The sequence below is a fragment of the Macrotis lagotis genome, chromosome X, assembly GCF_037893015.1.
Source record: "Macrotis lagotis isolate mMagLag1 chromosome X, bilby.v1.9.chrom.fasta, whole genome shotgun sequence".
NCBI lineage: Eukaryota > Metazoa > Chordata > Mammalia > Peramelemorphia > Peramelidae > Macrotis > Macrotis lagotis.
Window position 1 is genome coordinate 502,097,509 of NC_133666.1, and position 19,020 is coordinate 502,116,528.

Sequence of the window (19,020 nt, forward strand, 5' to 3'; positions counted from 1 at the left end):
CCATAAAAATATGTTTAAATTGGACATTTTACATGGACATTAAAGTTTTCATTATATCTGCATTAAAAGGAGCATAGTTCTATCTGAAATATCACAGAATCTGGCTTTGAAGTGACCTGTTGGCCATTAAGTCCAAACTTTACCTGAACGGCCTTTGATGGGTAGGCTCATTTTGTAGATACTAAGACAAAGTGAAACATTTTCTGCCTTCATAACCTAACAGGGTATGCACATATAAAGATGCTTATATAAAACCTACAAAACAGATTTGAGATTACTAGGAGGAAGCAAAGGTTAAGGACACAAGAATTCCAAGATGTAGAGTTTAAGAACAAGAGTTTATCTTTTATTATTGAAATAACAGATACTGGAATTTAGTGAAGGGAAGGGGACCCTTTTAGGAAAATAACAGTTTTGGTCTTAGTTGGACTAGATGGCCACCTAAACTACTTCTAAATCTGAGATTGTGATGTTGATAATTTGACAATTAGACTTTTATTCATTTAGGGTTTTATTTAAAGTTTGGCCACTGGGTGGCTCATTTGCTCTTATAATGGAATACCTATTTTTTGATTATGGTGTCCCAAAAAACTCATAATATTTGATTTTTATAAAAATTTAAGGCAATGAGATTAAGTGACTTGGCCAAGGTCACACAGTTAGGTAATTATTAAGTGTCATAATTAATTATTAATTAATTATTAAGGGGCCAGGTTTGAACTCAGGTACTCCTGACTCCAGAGCCAGTGCTCTATCCACTGTGCCACCTAGCTGCCGCTTAATATTTGATTTTTAAATTAGGATATTCAACAGTGGAATGTTAACTTCTTACTTTTCCCATGTGGTGAGTTGGTAAAGAGTCCATTTATATAGTACCCCCCCCACCTTCATCCTCCATCCTCCCTCCCCTCTTCACAAGGCTATTGAATTTTTGAGGGCTAATTTTTAAGTCATTCCAGAGTAGATTACTTAAAGCTTGGACAGCCCCAGGAGGTCAGGTGATTTTAAGATTTAATTGGGGCAACCTTGGAAGGTCTTGAGTGGAATTGAAACTGAAAAATAAATACTCTTGTGACTGAGCTGGATTTGAGCCAGATTGTATAGATGACAACCCCCCCCCCCCAAAAAAACCCTTATAATTTATCTCCATTTAGTTTTTAAGTAGAATTACCATCTATCCTTTTGCATTTTTGTTATGAAGAATTGAGTTGTAATTTGGATAATAACTAGCTTATTTTGTGCTTTTAAGTTAAAAAAACCTTATCATTTATCACCATTTAGTTTTTAAGTAGAATTACCACCTATCCTTTTGCATTTTTATTATGAAGAATTGAGTTGTAATTTGGATAATAATAACTAGCTTATTTCATGCTTTTAAGTTTTACCAAGCACTTTATAGGTTTAGACATTTATAAGTCTTAGATATACTTTATAGATATAGGTATAGGACTCATTTGATCTCCCAGCAACTGTATGAAAAATAGATTCTGTAGTTTCCTCATTTCATAGACTAAGAACCTGAACTTCAGTGAGGTTCACACAGCAAGTATATACATCAGTGACTGAATATGATCCTATCTCTCTGACTCTAACCCCTAGTATTGTATCTACTATACCACCTTGTGAAAATAATTTCCTAGAAAATTCATTTGAGTAAATGTGTGAAATTGAACAAAATCTGATAGGATCATACATTAAGTTAAAAACCCTTAGAAGACTTCTAGTCCAACCCCTTCATTTTACAAATAGGGAAATTGAGGCTCAAAGAGGCTAGGTGGCATTCCCAAGATTACTTAAGTAGTAAATGACAGATCCTTTGATACCAAATCTGGTGCTTATATAATATAGTCTTAGATTATTCTGAATACTGTAATTCATTTATGAAAGCTCTTTAAATTTCAATAGGGACATGGTTAATGAAGTAGGGTAAAGGATATAGTTTCAATGAATGGAGACTTTATTTTGTCTTTAAAATTTGAATTATGATGAAATCAAGGGCAATATGAAAGAGCTTTAGACTTCAAGTCAAATCAGAATTTGAGTCCCACTCTGCCAGTACATTAGTGGTGTTAAGAAAGTTAATGTAATTGAGCCTCAATTTCCTCATCTTTAAAATGAAATTAATACCTGATCTGCCTATATCATAATTTATGACAAAGCATAAATTGGTTTTTATGCAGTATGAGATAATTCTCCTTGTTAAAATATTGGCAGCATGTCATAAAATGAGATATTTGGGTGTTGTCAGCTCTAATGAACTGCTGAGTGGAAGGAATCCTCTTACTAAGCCATTCAAGATATAGTAGCTGAGAAGAGAAATTATTTTCATAACTCTCATATGTATAGAACTTTTAGGGAAAAGATAAAGCTGCTTAGAATATTGTGTTCTAGGAAAGATAAGTTTGAAAAAAAATTAATTGTACTGTTACAGAAACTTTTTTATTTTACACCTCCCCAAATCTTGATTACAAATGCCTATTTCAGCTACATATTTTCCTAACATAAATGAAAATATTTTAGGAGTTTTTTTAATCAAGTATTTAACCATTCATTGGTCAAATTAGAATTGGGTTTGATGCTTCAAATATAGTCATATAATAGATTTTTCAGGAAGGAACTATATTTTTTATGATAAAAATACATTTATTTTCACTGAAAAAAATTTTTCTTAATATACCTGTGTCCGTCATATGCATTTCATATCCTTTATTCTTAAGACTATTGTAAAAAGTGACATTCTAAGTTCTCTACCTCCTAGTTATTTGGTGCTTAGAATTAAATAAAATAAACTTATGATTAAATATTTAGATCCTTATTAGTACAATAAGGCTTACCTTTCATCAGGTCAGGTTGATCAGTTTTCTGACACATACATATATATACATGGGGGTGTGTTTATGTGTGATTAATACTTAAATATGCTGGATTTAGTGATAGTTTTTCTGAAAGTACATGTAAGTTAATTCTTTTCACCATCATGCTTTTTGTCTGTGATATTACAATGGAAACTTAGAAGTCAAATACATCAAATGAAGTTTAGAAATAATTTAACTTGTCCTTTTTTTCTTTCAAAAGGTTTTTTAGATCCTGAAAAGAAGCTTTTTTCTCATCGAATATTATCAAGAGACGAGTGTATTGACCCATTTTCTAAAACAGGGAATCTTAGGTATGTATGTGATTATATGTGTGCAATTGTAGTCATCACCTTAGAGTTTCTTTTTTTTCTCTGAGAACAAAATATATTTGGATGCCACTGTAAATTTAAATGTTAAAAATGTTAGGTTACAGTCCCATTTAATTCCTCCCTTCTCACTCATTTTTAAATGTAATTTTGAAAAGCATATAATAACTTTATATTCTGATGAAGGGAAATTATTCTCACTTAGCCATAGTACTCTGGTTGTAGTGGATTTTTTCCTAAGCTCTGTTCACATCTTTGTACTTCCAATTTCCTCATCTGTAAAATGGGCCTAGTAATACTACTTATGTCATCTCAGAATTGTTAGTAAAGTGCTTTATAAACCTTTAAACATTTCGTAAGTGAATAATTACATATTTCAAAATATCTTTTGCTTTTCCCCCCCTTCTTTTTTGTTCCTTCCCAAAAGCCTCTGCTTAAATCAGTATTCAGAGATGGTGGTGGTCGTGGATGAGAGCTCGTTGCAGTATTTCTGTAGTTTTGTGAAACTTTTTCCTAAAAGGGCAAGATATGTAGATTTCTGATCAGAGTATTCTGATCTATGTGGCCATTTCTAAGGATATTTTTGTTCTTTTTTCTTTTTTTTTTTTAAATAGTGTACCCAGCATAAAGTCCTGGGAATAATGCAAATGGATGATATGTAATGACTAAGATATGAGAGTTAGGTATGGGAGGATAGAGAACAATGGAGGTTTGAGGGAACATTGAAGCAGGGATGAGGGATGTTAAGTGATGGGAATGGATACTAAAGAATAGAAGTAAAAGAGGATCAGATTGTAGAAGAAGGAAAGGGCTAGAGTCTGGACAAATATAAACTCTACAAGTTTGACTCTAAATATATGAGCAAATTTTTCAGCAAATATTGGCATTTTGCTAAGGGCACTCATCTTACATTTTCTTTATTTACAGCTAAACTCTTTTATTTTCACTTTCTAAGGAATCGATATGTTAACTCTCAGTAGCTTACAAAATCATCAGTTACTTCAGAAATTATCAGTTCTTCATCTTTTATCCATATCTTTATTTTTCTACTTCACATGTTTCCTACAAGAGTTCTCTTTTCTGTTTGTCCAGAAGCTGTTGTTTTTGTATTCTAGGTAATGCTACTTATTTTCCCTAAAAAGTATTTGAGGTTCTGTCTCAAAAAATAATCTTTCCCTTATAAGAGGTTTCTTGTTTTTTTCCTTAAATATTGATATTACACACAGCCTTATGGATGATGTCAATGCTTATGACCCTTGCCCTGCCCTGCTTTAGAAACTGGTATACACCCTGAAGTTACCCTTGGATAAGCTTATCTATTTTACCTTAAGAAAATAGACTTAAGTCCTTATTTTGTGCCAGGCACTTTGCTAAAACTGACAAAAAGGAAATTCCCATCTACTAGGACTTGCTTTCTAATGAGAGTAGATCACATGCAAAGGGATTTAAAGAGCTAGTGGAGCTGTGTGGCCACAGTTGAAGGTGAAGGTACCCACCCAGGGTCTGGTGTTGATCTTTAGAGAGTGAGATGCATTGTCACAAGGAGAAGGAAGGTTGGCCATCCTGGGTCCCTCTTTAAAATGGAAGCAGTCAATTCCAGTTTGAGAAGGACCCAGGTCCTGAGGGAAGCTCCAAAGGGAGGCTTCATTTGAGGTATAGCATTACAGTCCAGAAACTCAGAAGCACAGGTTATTTCTATAAAACAGATGAAAAATTACCGTAAGTGATTTTAGAACGGATTCTTATGTGTTTCCTTCTCAGTAGGAATTCTCCTAGTAAGTCAGTCAATAAATATTCATTAAATGACTACTATGTGCCAGGCCCTCAGATAATGCTAGAGGCACTATTCAAATCTGACTCAACCACCTGCTAATTGTATGACCCTTGACCAATTACCTTCCCATTGTTTGCCTCAATTTCTTCAACTGTAAAATGAGGTTAATTACAGCACCTACCTCAAGGCTTGTGGCAATAAGGATAAAAAGCTATTTGTAGCCTTTTTTAAAAAATTTTATTGGGGCTTTTTTCAGTCCTCATCATGGTGTTTGGCACACTGTAGGTGCTATGTAAAATCTTAATCCCTTCACTTTCCTGCTATGTGAATTAATATGAGCATTAAGAGAAGAGAACATTTTAGAGGTTGGCATAAGAAAGAAGGAAGACAAGTAAAAACACCTGGATATGAACAAGCATCACTGCTTCCATGCAAAAAAAAATGAATATTCTGTCAGTTTCTCTTTAATTCCTTAGGATCAAGTGCCTTTTCCCCCCTTCTTTCCCTCAAAAAAAAAAAAACCAAACAAACAGCTGAATTTTACTGTTCATTCTTTTCTCTTCCCTTGTCCTCCACCCTTGATGTATTTAAACACTTTTAAGATCTACAACTTTTACCCTGGTTGTTGCTCTTAAAATGTCAAAGAAGAATAAAAAAAATAGGAGTGTCCTGTAGAGCTAAGGCTTTTGGGCATTTATCTAATCATTTTTTTTTTGTGCTCATTCTTTATTTTGAAGAAGAAATATGGGAAGAAGCTGGGTAAACCAGAAAGTTAAGTGCTGGCTTATTGATTCCTAAAGTTGGAATTACAGCGTTACTTCTATATCATTCTTAACAAGAACTGCTTCATATCCATTCCTCTACAGCTTAGTTTACCTTATGTCAGAAGCCAAAACTTAGTGTAACTAGAAATGTGAAGAGGAAAAGAAATGTGTATTGTATTCTATATTCATTAATATCTGTGATAAATGTATAATCTTTCAATCACATTTTCTGATTGTTTGAATTCCTATTTTAAGAATTAAATTGAATTTTAAATATATACATATTTTCTTTCCCTCCCCCACTGAAAAAGGAAAAAAAACCCTTGTAACAAATACTTGAGCAAAAACTAATTCCTGCATTGGTTATATTCAAAAAATATGTTTCTTTGTATCCTAAGTCTATTATTTTTCTGTCAGAAGAGGAGTAGAATGTTTCATCATGGGTTTTCTGCCTTGTGGTTGGTCTTTGTGCTGATCAGATTTGAATGCCTCTTTTAAGAATGGTAAAGCTTCCAATAGAAACATGATCACATTAAGAGAAAAAAAAATGATTTTTTAAAAGGTAGTCAGTGTCTTATATTCTCTTGTGTGTAAATAGAATCTCTTAGCTTTCTTAGAAATTCAAATGCATTGAGGTAAAGTATAGTTTCATATTTTCAAAAAAAGCTTTTTAAGAAGATTGGAAAAATTACATTTGCTTTTTTTCTTAAAAACTGAAAAGAAAGCTCTTTGGTGAGAGACTCATAAATTATTCAGAAATTGTTTATTGGTAGTGTTGCTTCTCAGTTATTTCAGTAGTACATATGCCTCTATATTATATGTGGAAAGAAGCAGAGAAAGAGAAACTTTCCTGTTGACTAAAAGTAAAAGCTTAATCCAATCAACCCAGTAGAGTTTTTTTTTTAAAAATTATGCTAATAGTACTCAGACACATTTTTCCTTTTAGAAATCTTTTCCCGTGTGGAGATTCAATGGTTTGCATTATTGATGACCGAGAAGATGTCTGGAAGTTTGCGCCCAATTTGATAACTGTAAAGAAATATGTATACTTTCAGGGCATAGGAGATATTAATGCACCCCCTGGATCCAGGGAAACTCAAATGAAAAAGAAAGGTGGGTAACAAGTGACAGACGTTTCACAAAAAAATTGCAAGTTAACATTTTGCTTTATGATACTGTAATACTTATGTGCTATTTATCTATTTTAGGTGATAGAAAATTTAGAACTGCTTTTTTAGTCTTAGAGGAATATTTTGAAACTAAATTGGTGGTGTCTACTTTTAGTTTTCTATTAGTATTTCATGTTTTTAAAAAAAGAAGAGTAGTGTCATTTTCTCTGGTGTGAAGATTTGTCCCCAGTATTTCTTAAGGAGAGAAACCCCATGTCAGCATAATAGTAATTATGAATTATTTGTACTATTCTTTAAAGTTAATGGAATTTTCAAATTACCTAATTGTAGTTCTGGGACAAGTTGGGTGACTACAACAGCTTAAGTAGGAAATCATTACCCATCTCTTTTATTAAATACATGGTATGTTGAATGAATGCATTGAATTGGGAAGGGAAGTTGCTTTAGATAAAATAACTTATTATGACTTTTTTTAATTATGGGAACTTTTTTCCCTTTTATATGCATTCTCCTAAAGCAGCTGAAATCTCAGAACAAACCACACCCCTGAAAGATGCTGAAGATGGAAAGAATGTTTCTTGTGTAGAAGAACAGAGTAATGGCCTTGGAAAATCCACAAAGGAATTGAATGGTAGTAAGGTTGTACACAGTGAATCCCCAAAATGGTGTTCTAGTGATAAAATAAATGAGAGAAATTCCTTCCATAGTTCCAGTGATCACATAACAGATGCTACTGGTACTAATGATTTGATAATTACTAAGGAATCTCAGATTTCTTCAGAACAGGATGATAGAACATTATCAGAAAAACATCCTGGCCAAAGCAATGCAGGTAATGACTTGGATTTTGAACTCTCAAGTGACAGTGAAAGTAACAGTGAATTAGATGGTCGAAAATCTGCTTCCTCTTCTGCATCTGATAGTGAAAATGAGGAGAAGAGAAAATGGAAGAAGTCAAAAGCCCCACAAGAAGAGGATTCTCAACAACAGGATGGCACAGACACAAGTGGGGAGAAAACAGTTGGCATCAATCATTCCACAGAGTCTGGACCTAGTATACATCTTCATGGCAAAGTTGGTGACCTTGAAGTACCAGAAGAAAGTGAACAAGATGGTCTTTGTGATCTGGGAAATGGTTGCACAGATAAGAAAGAAGCAGAGACAGAGTCCCAGAATAGTGAACAGTCTGGGATTACAGTGGGTGAATCTTTAGATCAGAGCATGGAAGAGGAGGAGGAAGAGGAAGAAGATAATGATGAAGATGATCATCTCATATACCTTGAAGAGATTCTTGTTCGAGTACATAATGATTATTACACAAAGTATGATAAATACCTGAATAAAGAGATCCAGGAAGCACCTGATATACGGAAAATAGTACCGGAACTGAAAAGTAAGGTGTTGGCAGATGTTACTATAATATTTAGTGGGGTATGTCCAACAAATTATCCAATAGAAAGGACACGAGAACATTATCATGCAACAGCACTTGGAGCTAAGATCAATAAGAATTTGATATTGAATGCAGATGATCCCAATAAAGCAACTCACCTTATTGCAGCAAGAGCAGGTAAGTAGTTTGTTGGCCTGATATAATGTCAGGGTTTTTTTTTAACTTTTCAGTCATATTTTCTTTTGTATCTAGGTTTTTCAGAATATTTAAGGTGATTTTCTGTATATTCAATAATTCTGTATTGACTTCTCTCCTTAATTATCCTGCTGACAGTATTCATTTTAAAATTAGTGTATATTTCTTCAACATTAAAATACCAAATGAATTTCCAAAGTCATTGCATTTCAGAAGAGAATTAAACTGATCATTTATAAATAAATCCAAACCTGTTTACTTTAAAAAAAAATAATTTTACCTATTCCACACTTTCACAGATAATTATTAAACAATTTTGATGTACTAGGCTCAAGGGAGACAATGATTAAAATTATCTTCTGTGCCCTCAAAGAGCATACATTTTAATGTAAGATAAACTTAATTATTTTTCATATGGATAAGTAAATAAAAGAAAATGAATAGTGTTGGCAAGAAATCAATTTTACAAACCTCTTTTTAGGCATAAGAAATTAAGCACCTTGAGTATGTGATGAATGGAAGTCAGGACCACTGATTAAAACCCCAAATCTTGAGAGTTCTAAAAGACAGATGCAAACATTTTGTTAAGACTGGACCCATATATAATGTCCTTGATAGCATTGATGAGAAGACTGAAATTTCTTTTCTTCCCTTTACCCCCCATTTTAATCACTTTAAAAATAAATTGAGGAGTTAGTATGTATGCTTTTTTGTTTGTTTACAACTTATTTTTCCTTTATGCTCAAGGCATATGTAGAATCAGGAGCAGATGAGTAACATGTCAGAGGTTAATTTATATGGTTTATTTTATTTTTGTCCTGTTCACTGCTCATTGCATTGTTTGAAACTTTAATTTTAGATATAGTATATTTTTAAAAACCAAAATGGAACTCGAAATCTTTATGAGAAGAAATGATTAATTTATGGAACACATAGTTTTTTTGTTTGTTTTTTTAGTTTTTTTATCTCAAGGAGTTTACAATCTAATTAGGAAAAGGCGATAATAACTCATGTGAAACAGACAACAGTGCAGAACCATCTATAACTAAGTGCTAAATGTAGATTTCACAAGAGTGAGATTAATGAAGTAGGTTAGATTAGGCTTTCATGGAAGAACTAGGTGTTCATTAAGATTAGTGTAAGTAGGGACAGCTAGCTGGCACAGTAGATAGAGCACCAGCCCTAGAGTCAGGAGGACTTGAGTTCAAATGTGACCTCAGACACTTAATAATTACCTAACTGTGTGACTTTGAGCAATTCACTTAACCCCAGTGCCATACCAAAAAAAAAAAGACAAAAGAAAAGAAAAAAGATGAGTATAAGCAGAATAAAGGCAGTCAGGATTTCAGGTGCTGAAAATATGGGGATAGAAAGATGTTTGTTTTAAAATTTGTATGCCATAAATAGTTCTTCTGGGTTGACCAACTTCTACCTTGAAGAGATCTGACTAGTCATGTTGATAATTCTTTTTGCTTCAATGAAACTTAAAGATGTATGACACAATAATGCCTCAGTATCAGGCTCAGAAAGCATTTATTAAGTGCTTGTGCCAGGGGCTAAAGGCAAAACATGGTAACTGTTCTAATCATGTTCTAATCATGCAAATAACTATGTTATCCAAAACTATATAGTTTAAATGGAAAGCAATTCTGAAGAACTGAGGACCATCTCTTTCAGAAGGTGGGAGTTTTGAATGAAATCAAGGAAGCCAGAAGGCTGAGGAGGGGAGAGAATTCCAGGCATGAGAAAAATCATTCCCACTTTGTTGACTTGAGCATGGGAGAATAAGCAGAAATCTTTTGCAGTAACTTTGAAATGGTGAAAGCCTACATCATGGTGGTAGCTATGTGAATGGGTAGAGGGGGACAATTATAAAACGTGTGAGGGTTGAAACAAAAAGTTGCAGCAAGATTGGGCATGTGCAGTGAGTAGAAATGAAGATTCAAAGATGACACCAAGAATGTTAAACTAGATAATGAAGAAAGAAAGTTGGAATCCTCAATGGTAAAAGTAAAGTTAGAAAAAGGGGAGGACTGCAGGGAAAAGACATTGAATTCTGGTTTAATTAAATTTGAGATTTCTAGTAGACAGTAATGCCGTACTGGAAGAGAGATTAGGACAGTATATATAGATCTGGCAATCTTGTGCATTGAGATGATGATTAAACTCACAAAACTAAGGAGATCACCAAGCAAGATATTACAGATGACAGAGGAGACAGAACCTTTTCAGAGATTACCCATAGTTTTTAGGCATGACTTAGATTTGAGCCAACAAGAGAGACTAAAGATTTAAACTCGTTGGAGGAGAGTCAGAAAAGTAATGACTTGAAAACTTAGAGAGAAGAGTTATCCAGGTGATTATCCAGTTTACATTGTCAGAGACAAAGAGTGGCCTGGAAGGAGGAGATTGAGAAAAATTGTCAAGTGCTGTCTTATCCTGTTTGATGCTTATGCACCAACCCTAACTCATTTCCTAGGTTCCTGAATGTCTTCTTCCTCAGTTTTCTAACTCATAGTTGCTTAAGCTATCTTCCTGGATTCTATACTAAAAACCTGTGACCTCTGATCTCTTCCTAACTTATTAAGTCTTGCTTTTTTATATGACTAATCCTGTTTGGGTTCAAATTTTAGCACTAACATATTCTTCATGTTGAATTTATGATCTGATTTTAGTTGCCTAGTCTGTTTTGCCCATCAACTTCCTTGTTCCTCTAGACCTGACCTGTTCCTTACATCTTTCTCCTTAAGTACTCAGCTTGTCTTAGTTTCTTGGGTCCTCTTTTTGTATCTTTTACCCGTTCCTGCTTTAATTCTGTATCCTAACCATTGAGTTAGTTGTACTGTAAGGAAGCTGGCCAAAGTAGAACCAGAGCCATAGATGTCAATCATTCAACCTTCTTTCTTCTGTTTTTTCTTCCTTCCTTCCTATCTTCCTTAGCTTTATAGAAGAGAGAAAATTCCCTAGAGAGAAAACTATTAAGAAGACTATTAAGTTTTATCCCCGTGTTTTCAATGTATAGTTTTATGTAATGAAATACTGGATAAATCAGAAGTTAAAAGTTGCTTTAGTTAAATACTTTCATTAAATGAGAATATATTTTATTTTTTTCCTGATCACTATACATGTGTCTTTTATTTTTGCTTTTATTTATTTTTAGGTACTCCCCTCTCCTAACTGAAGCCTCTGAATCTCTCTAATTTCAGACCTTCACTGTTTAAATCAAGTTAATAGGATTCACCACTTTTTATTTAGAACCTTGGGACTGATTTATTCTATAAGCTTCTGGTTCCTTGGTAGCCTCCCCTTCCAGCTTCTATGAATCCCTTTCATTCTTGACTATTTCCTGTTAAAGAAAAAAAAAAATCTCTTTGTCCTATCATTGCTTCCATTTTTCCCTGAAGTTACCATATCTTTGCTATTATTTCTCAAGGAAAAAAAATGTGCTTTTTTCCCTCTACTTATAAACCCTTTCTCACCCACTGTCAGTCAAACTCTTTTTCTTTGAAGTTCATACCATTTGATTGTTGTTGCTGCCCATCTAATCTGCTACTAGTATATTCTTCCTGCAATGCTCAGTATCTGGTTTAGAGCCATACCCTTTGAAATCTTGAGTCCAGGGAGAAAAATGCTATTATAGTCCTCATTGTTTGCCTTTTATAAAAAAAATTGCTTTGTGGTAGTTTTTCCATTCTTTCAGAATCTTCTTCCTTTTAGAAATTATGAGACTGAGGAGTTAAGATGTATCTAATCCAAATTAAGGTTTCTTCTCTTTGTACTTAGTCAGAGACAGGCATTCTTTTCTGTTACATCTTGAATATAGTACCTGTTACATCTTGAATATAGTCCATGTATCATAGCAGTGGAAGACCAAATGTGGTTATTCTGCTGTTTAATGCCAATAAAAGAAAATTATAAAAATGCTTCCATATCTATTCCATTTGTTTTCACTGTCCTGCTTTTACTAAATATAGTCTTAGAATAAAATAGTTAGAGTTAACAGTAAATTTTCTTCAGGTTTACTTTTCCTTTAATAATTCTTACTAATTTGAGGCAATATAGTGCCTTATCTTTAATTTTCCTGCTGCTAATATATTCTTATATATTCATCTCTTATTAAAATCCCACTTGTACTGATTTATTCAACATTTCCCTTGACTTAAACCCAGTGTGATTATCTATCAGAACTGTGAATGGACGTGGCATATGGTGCTTATTAAACTTTCTCTTGCTTGGGGACAAGGGGAGTACTAAGTATAGTATTAGGAGTCCCAGCTCAGGTAGCAGACATGCCAAGCCAATATCAAAAATCAGGAGAACTGATCAGTGAATTAGAAAGAGCCAGAGCTACAGGGCAATGTTAAAAAAAAAAAAGATGTCTCAAAACCTGAAATGGACAATGAGCAAGATCTGATAAAAAGTTTGAGAGGGGAAATGTCATGGTTTGAGACTGCAAGGGTTTGTTCTTAGGTGTCAGGAGTTGATATAAGCAAAGAAAACTTGTTCAACTTTTCCTCCTAAAGATTGCAGTGTTGTCTGAATCTTAACCTCTTAACCCTTCCTGTAGGGAGTCTGAATAGATTTTTCAGGAAAACCTGTGAATTTTGATGGGGGAAAAAATTACAATTTTTTTGAAATGAAATTGATTTTCTTTATAATCCTGTGTTTTGTTTTATGCATTTAAAAAATGTATGTGCCTAAATGGAGAAATGACTAGAAAGGTTAGAAACTTGACATAGAAGTTTATCTAAGCTTAAGGTAATTATGCCAGGACAATGTTCAGGTAGTTGGAGGGAAGGGGACAAATATGAGAAATGTTTTGAGGGTAGACGTGACAAGACTTAACAATAATTTGAATGTACTTATGCATTAAAAATGCATTTGTTTTATGCATTATTATAAGGAGTTCTTAAACTTTACCAGACTCCTCATAGTCATCCTTGCTCAAAAAACTCTTATGGAAGCAAGAATTTCTAGAACTGTCAAAAGCTTTACTAATCTTTCCAACTATTTGTAGAGGGAAAGACATTATTCTTCTTCCAGGGAACTTGGAATTGTGTATGTTGGAGAGTGGCTTGGTGGCATTCCAGTATGGAGTTAAGTTTTGAAAAAACCTAGAGTGAAAATAATTGTTTGAGTGTAGTGAGGAGTTAATTTTGGAGCAGTTGTTAAAGCAGAGTCATTTTCCTGAGAGCTTTTTCCACCATGAATTAGAATACAGGGACCATTGCAGTTTTCAGTTGTCTTAGAAGGATGGGAATGGAGGCTATTGTGTGGTGTATTAGATTGAATATTGGACCTAGAATCTGGAAGACCTGAGTTCAAATCTAGCCTTGGACACTTATTAGCTATGTAAATAAGTCATTGTCTGCTTCGGTTTCTTTCATGTATAAAATGGGGATAGTAATAGAGTAAATTGAAATCAGGAGAATGAGCTTCTGGAGAACAGGACTTGAGGACCAATGTGGGTTCCTTTTGAGAATAATTCACCAGAATCTCTGATGCATGGAGGTAAGAAAGGCTTAGATTTTTAATTCACAGGTTGTACAAAAGTTTACAATCCACTACAAAAATTCACAAGGGAAATTCTTTAGAGAAGTAACAAGATAGGGCAGCTAGGTGGCACAGTGCTTAGAACACCAGCTCTGGAGTTAGGAGGACCTGAGTTCAAATTCTAGGCATCAGATACTCATTAATTACCTAGCGGTGTGCTCTTGGGCAAGTCACTTAACCCTGTTCCCTTTAATAAATAATTTTTTTTTTGCAAGGCAAATAGGGTTAAGTGGCTTGCCCAAGGCCACACAGCTAGGTAATTATTAAGTGTCTGAGGCCAGATTTGAACTCAGGTACTCCTGACTCCAGGCCAGTGCTCTATCTACTGTGCCACCTAGCCGCCCCTGAAATTTTTAAAAAAAGAAGTAACAAGACAATAAGTTTCAGTATTCTGTGAGTAAAAGAGAAAGAGAAAGAGACTTAAAGGACAGCAGATGCTGAGGGAAAGAAGGGCTAAAGCAAAGGCAGGAAATTACTGATCTCTAATAAGGGAATCAAATTTAGGTACTTTAACAAAGGTAAAGAGGATGAGTTTCTAAGAAGGTTATCAAGATAAGCAAAGACAGACAGTTATGAGTGGAGAAATGGGACTTTCTAAGTAGGTAGTGGAGTTAAGGGAAAAAGAGTCAGCCTGAGGAGCTGAAAACAAATCATGTTATTGGGAGTAGTAGTTTTTGCTACATTATAGAGTAGAGGGTAGTAAAGGATACAAAAGACTAGAAACATAAGAAGAGATTTGATTATAAAGAACTTTAAAGTCTGGAGGAAATATAGGGAGTCCCTGGTATTTGTGCTTTAGTAATGGCACCTAAGTGGAGAAATGACTAGAATGGTTAGAAATTTGACATAGAAGTCTATCTAGGCATAAGGTAATTATGCCAGGATAATGTTCAAGTAAGTGGAGGGAAGGGGATAAATATGAGAAATGTTTTGAGGGTAGAAGTGACAAGACTTAACAACAATTTGAATAGGTGGTGGGAGGGGAATTAAACCTGACCCTTAGGTTGCAAGCCTAGATGTGCTTCCCTTGTCTGTAATATTCCTTGAACTCCACAAGAGAGATAGAATTGTTGACTACCAGTGGAGCAGTCCATCAAACATCTTCCTCTTAAAGTCCATTTTTTAAATCCCCTAAGAAGTTTTATCATATCACTGTGGATGATGCAGATTTGTGAGGTCAGTCTCCTAAATTTCCTTGACCTGCATGTGACAGGCAACATAGTATAAGACAAAGCCTAGGTCTGGAGTCATTAAGACCCGAATAGAGTCAGATTCAAATCCTAACCCTAAGTATTTAGTAGCTATATGGCCATGGGTAAATTAATTAACTTCTCTTAGCTTTTGTTTATTCCTAGAGAGTATATACTTATATGCCCATCTTACAAGGTTGTTAAATTAAAATGAGATAATGCTTTGCAAACCTTAATGTGCTGTCAGTATCAGATATTGTGCCTAACATCTTTGCCAACCATCCACAGTGATGGTCATTGTTTAGATTTTACCATTACTGCTACATGAAACATGATCATTACCTCTTGACTTTTCATCTCTTCCTTACTTGCTCTCCTTGGACTTATTCTTTGTACTTACTATGACCTCTAGAATATCCATCTCTCTTTTTTGTTAAGAAGTTTGATCTAGAGAAAGGAAGGATCAGAGGAAATAGTCTTTGAGACACCTCCTAATTCTAATCATTGTAACTAAAACTTGAACCAGACCTTTGCAGTTGCATTCTTGCATTCTGTTTCCAAATAGACTCTAACCTTGTTTTTCTGGCACTGGCTATTCCAAACCTTTTCTGTTCTCTTACAGTCTTTTTTTTTTTAATATCCTTTTCCTCTTAGCAAAGAAATTTTCCTGTTTGAGCTCACGAAGCATCATGAACTCCTCTTTCTTTTCTTTTTCATTCCCCCAGAACTCCTATGTTATCCTGAATCATTTCATTTTGTATTACAGTTTCTGAAGAGGAAACCCTACCCTAGCCAAGTCTAACCCCCTTGCCTTATACCCTGATTCCATCCTTTCCTGTTTTCTCCAAGGGTTTGCTCCTTCAATCAGTTGCCCTATCCTCTTTTGATTCTCCTTTATTGCCTCCTTACCTGCTCCCTATAGTCTTGCCTCTCACTCTGTAATTCCCATTCTTTAAATTCCTTCCCTTGTTATGTTATGTCGTCAAATTAGCATTTTGTATATTTTGTATATTTGCTATAAATGTCTACAATACCATTTATACTCATGCTTTCTTGTAATCTGCCTTCTGACCATACTACTTATGCAAGTGACCCCCAGAATTGCCATTCATCTCCTAAATATAAAAATTAAGGACTCCCCTTCCTTTACCAGTTTTCCTTTGCCTTCTGTGGCATTGCTTTGTCTTAGTTCTTTACCATTTTCATCTTCACTCAAAAATTATATTCTCTTCTATAAGGCAGCTGTCTGACGCATCAGGTAGGGCACCAACCCTGAAGTGAGGAGGATCTGAGTTCAAATTTGACCTCAGACACGTACTAGCTGGGTGATTTTGGGCAAGTCACTTAACCCTGATTGCCTCACAGGGCAATTTCCAGTTATCTTGATTCATATCTGGTCGCTGGACCTGATTACTCTGGAGGAGAAAGTGAGGTTGGTGACTTAGCACAGCACCCCCTCACTCAAATCCACATCATCTCCCTGATGTCATGTTTTTCTTCAAAAATGAGGTAGGTGCTATTATTATCTTCATTATACAGATAGAAAACTTAGAGTGTCACATAGTTAGCAATGTTAGAGGCTGGATTTGAACTCGAGTTCCAGAGCTCTATCCACTACACCACCTAGCTGCTTTATCCTTTTAGTCACTCAGATATTGTTTTTCAATTGTTTTAGTTACGTTCAACTTTTTGTGAACTCATTTGAGGTTTTCTTGGCAAAGATACTGGAGTGGTTTGCCATTTTCTTCTCCTCCAGCTCATTTTACTGATGAGGAAACAGACAGAGGATTAAATGAATTGGCCAGGGTCACATACATAATAAGTGTTAAAAGCCAGCTTTGAATTCAGGTCTTCCTGACACCAAACCCATTGGACCATTTTAACTGGCTAGGTTTGTGATCTCAGAATTATATTTTGATTTTCTACACTCACCTACAAGTAGTTTCTCTATTTCTGTTGATTCTTCCTACAAGTTCATTACCTTACTATAGACCTTTATCACTTACTTAACTAAACTATTATAATGGCCTTCTGATTATTCTTCCAGCTGCAGAAATAGATCATCCAAAGCCCCTACTTCCTACTATGCCCCTCTCCTGCTCAGAAATTTCGAATGACTCCCTATTTCTTTTGGGATAAGATGCAAACTCATCAATGTGACTTATAAAAGATTTGGTGGTTCTTACAAAGAAGATGGTGAAGGATGCTCAGGTCTGGCTCTCACCAGTCCTGACACCAAGAATCCAGAGTGTAAATTTCAAAGATGAATGGCTCATTTCCTCCATGGCATGATCTTTGGAGGGTGAAATAGAAGTAGCAAGGAAGATGGCTGAGATGATGTAAATATTAACAAAAAACACAGTTGTGTCTAAAAGCATTTTTAAATATGTTTGGTTTTTATTTTTTTATGGGGCAGTCATGGGATTGTTTTAAATAGATCACTACTTAAACATTAATTTTTAGAGTAATTATTTTAATACTAGGCACAGAGAAAGTAAGACAAGCTCAAGAGTGTAAACATCTTCATGTTGTAAATCCTGACTGGTTGTGGAGCTGCTTGGAAAGGTGGGACAAAGTAGAGGAACAACTCTTCCCTCTAAAGGAGGATTACATCAAAACGCAAAGGTAAAAATTCTTAACTTTTCCACTTTTCCTCTTGAATCATTTCATATGTGGGTAAAGAATTAAGACATCTAGACTAGATGGTTTAGGTCTCTTCCATCTCTAAAATCCTATGACTTTCTAGCTTGCTTCATATCCCGCTCCTCACTTTCACAACTGATTTATTATTACTTATTTAGCAAGAAGAATACATTGAGGGACATATTAGTTTTTTAGAATTTAGAGCAAAACTTCTTCTTTGAATAAACTTCAGAGGTGTTGGGAAAAATAACTCATTAATAATTAGTGGGTTTTTACATTTTAACATTTAATAATTCACCATTACTCAACCCCTTTTCCTCATTATAAATCCTTTGTTTCTACATCATGTCACCCCATTCTAGTTTGAACTTTTCCCCTCTTATTATAAGTAATCAATCTAGAGGTAGTTTCATTTTTGCAATTCTTTCCCTTCCAAAAAAGAACGTACCTTGATTTTTTTTTTTATAACTTCAGCATTCTAATTTACAATACTTTTATTTGACCACAGTCAAATACATCTTTTTATCTGACATGGTGTATTATCCCCATCATTACTCTTTATCATCATCATCATCATCATCATCATCATTATTATTATTATTATTATTAAAGTGGTTAATCAAAATTAGTTAGAGATAGCAGCATCAAATAGTAAATGGAAAGCCAATCTCTGAGTTAAAGAGAACTGGTTTAAGTTTTGCCTCTGACATATGCTGGCTGTGTTACATGTTCAAATCATTTAACATCTCAGTGTCCCAGATAATTAATTTACACATGCCTAATATGAAAATATTATGTATGTTTTGTGTAGTGCAGCATATTTCTATATCATTGTCCTCTCAGTGGGTTGGGGAGGAACTGGAAAGAGAGAGAACTTAGAACAGAAAATTTAAAATTGAATGTTAGGGGCAGCTAGGTGGTACAGTGGATAGAGCAACATCCTTGGAGTCAGGAGGACCTGAGTTCAAATCCGGCCTCAGACACTTAATAATTACCTAGCTATATGACTTTGGGTAAGTCACTTAATCCAATTGCCTTGGCAAAAAAAATAAAACAACTAAATTGCATAGCAGTTGATCTTTATTGGTAGAGGGAATTTCTTAGAATAATAAATTCAGACATTTGTTCTCCCCCCCCAATAAATCCATTTACCTGTATTTAGTATGTTTTATGTCTGAGCTAAAAGATGAATTTTTA

The 19,020-nt window shown here is 34.5% G+C and overlaps 1 protein-coding gene across 2 annotated transcripts in view; it reads left to right on the top strand.

The window, feature by feature from the left end:
- Positions 1-19,020, top strand: part of CTDP1 (CTD phosphatase subunit 1) — a 155,624-nt gene that overhangs the window by 36,173 nt on the left and 100,431 nt on the right. Inside the window, exons 6-9 of one of the 2 annotated variants that reach the window (XM_074204321.1) lie at positions 3,076-3,166; positions 6,666-6,832; positions 7,367-8,419; positions 17,664-17,805. In XM_074204321.1, the coding sequence (XP_074060422.1) occupies positions 3,076-3,166; positions 6,666-6,832; positions 7,367-8,419; positions 17,664-17,805 (1,453 nt within the window). The remainder of the gene's footprint in view (positions 1-3,075; positions 3,167-6,665; positions 6,833-7,366; positions 8,420-17,663; positions 17,806-19,020) is intronic. The other variant, XM_074204319.1, reaches the window with a different exon arrangement.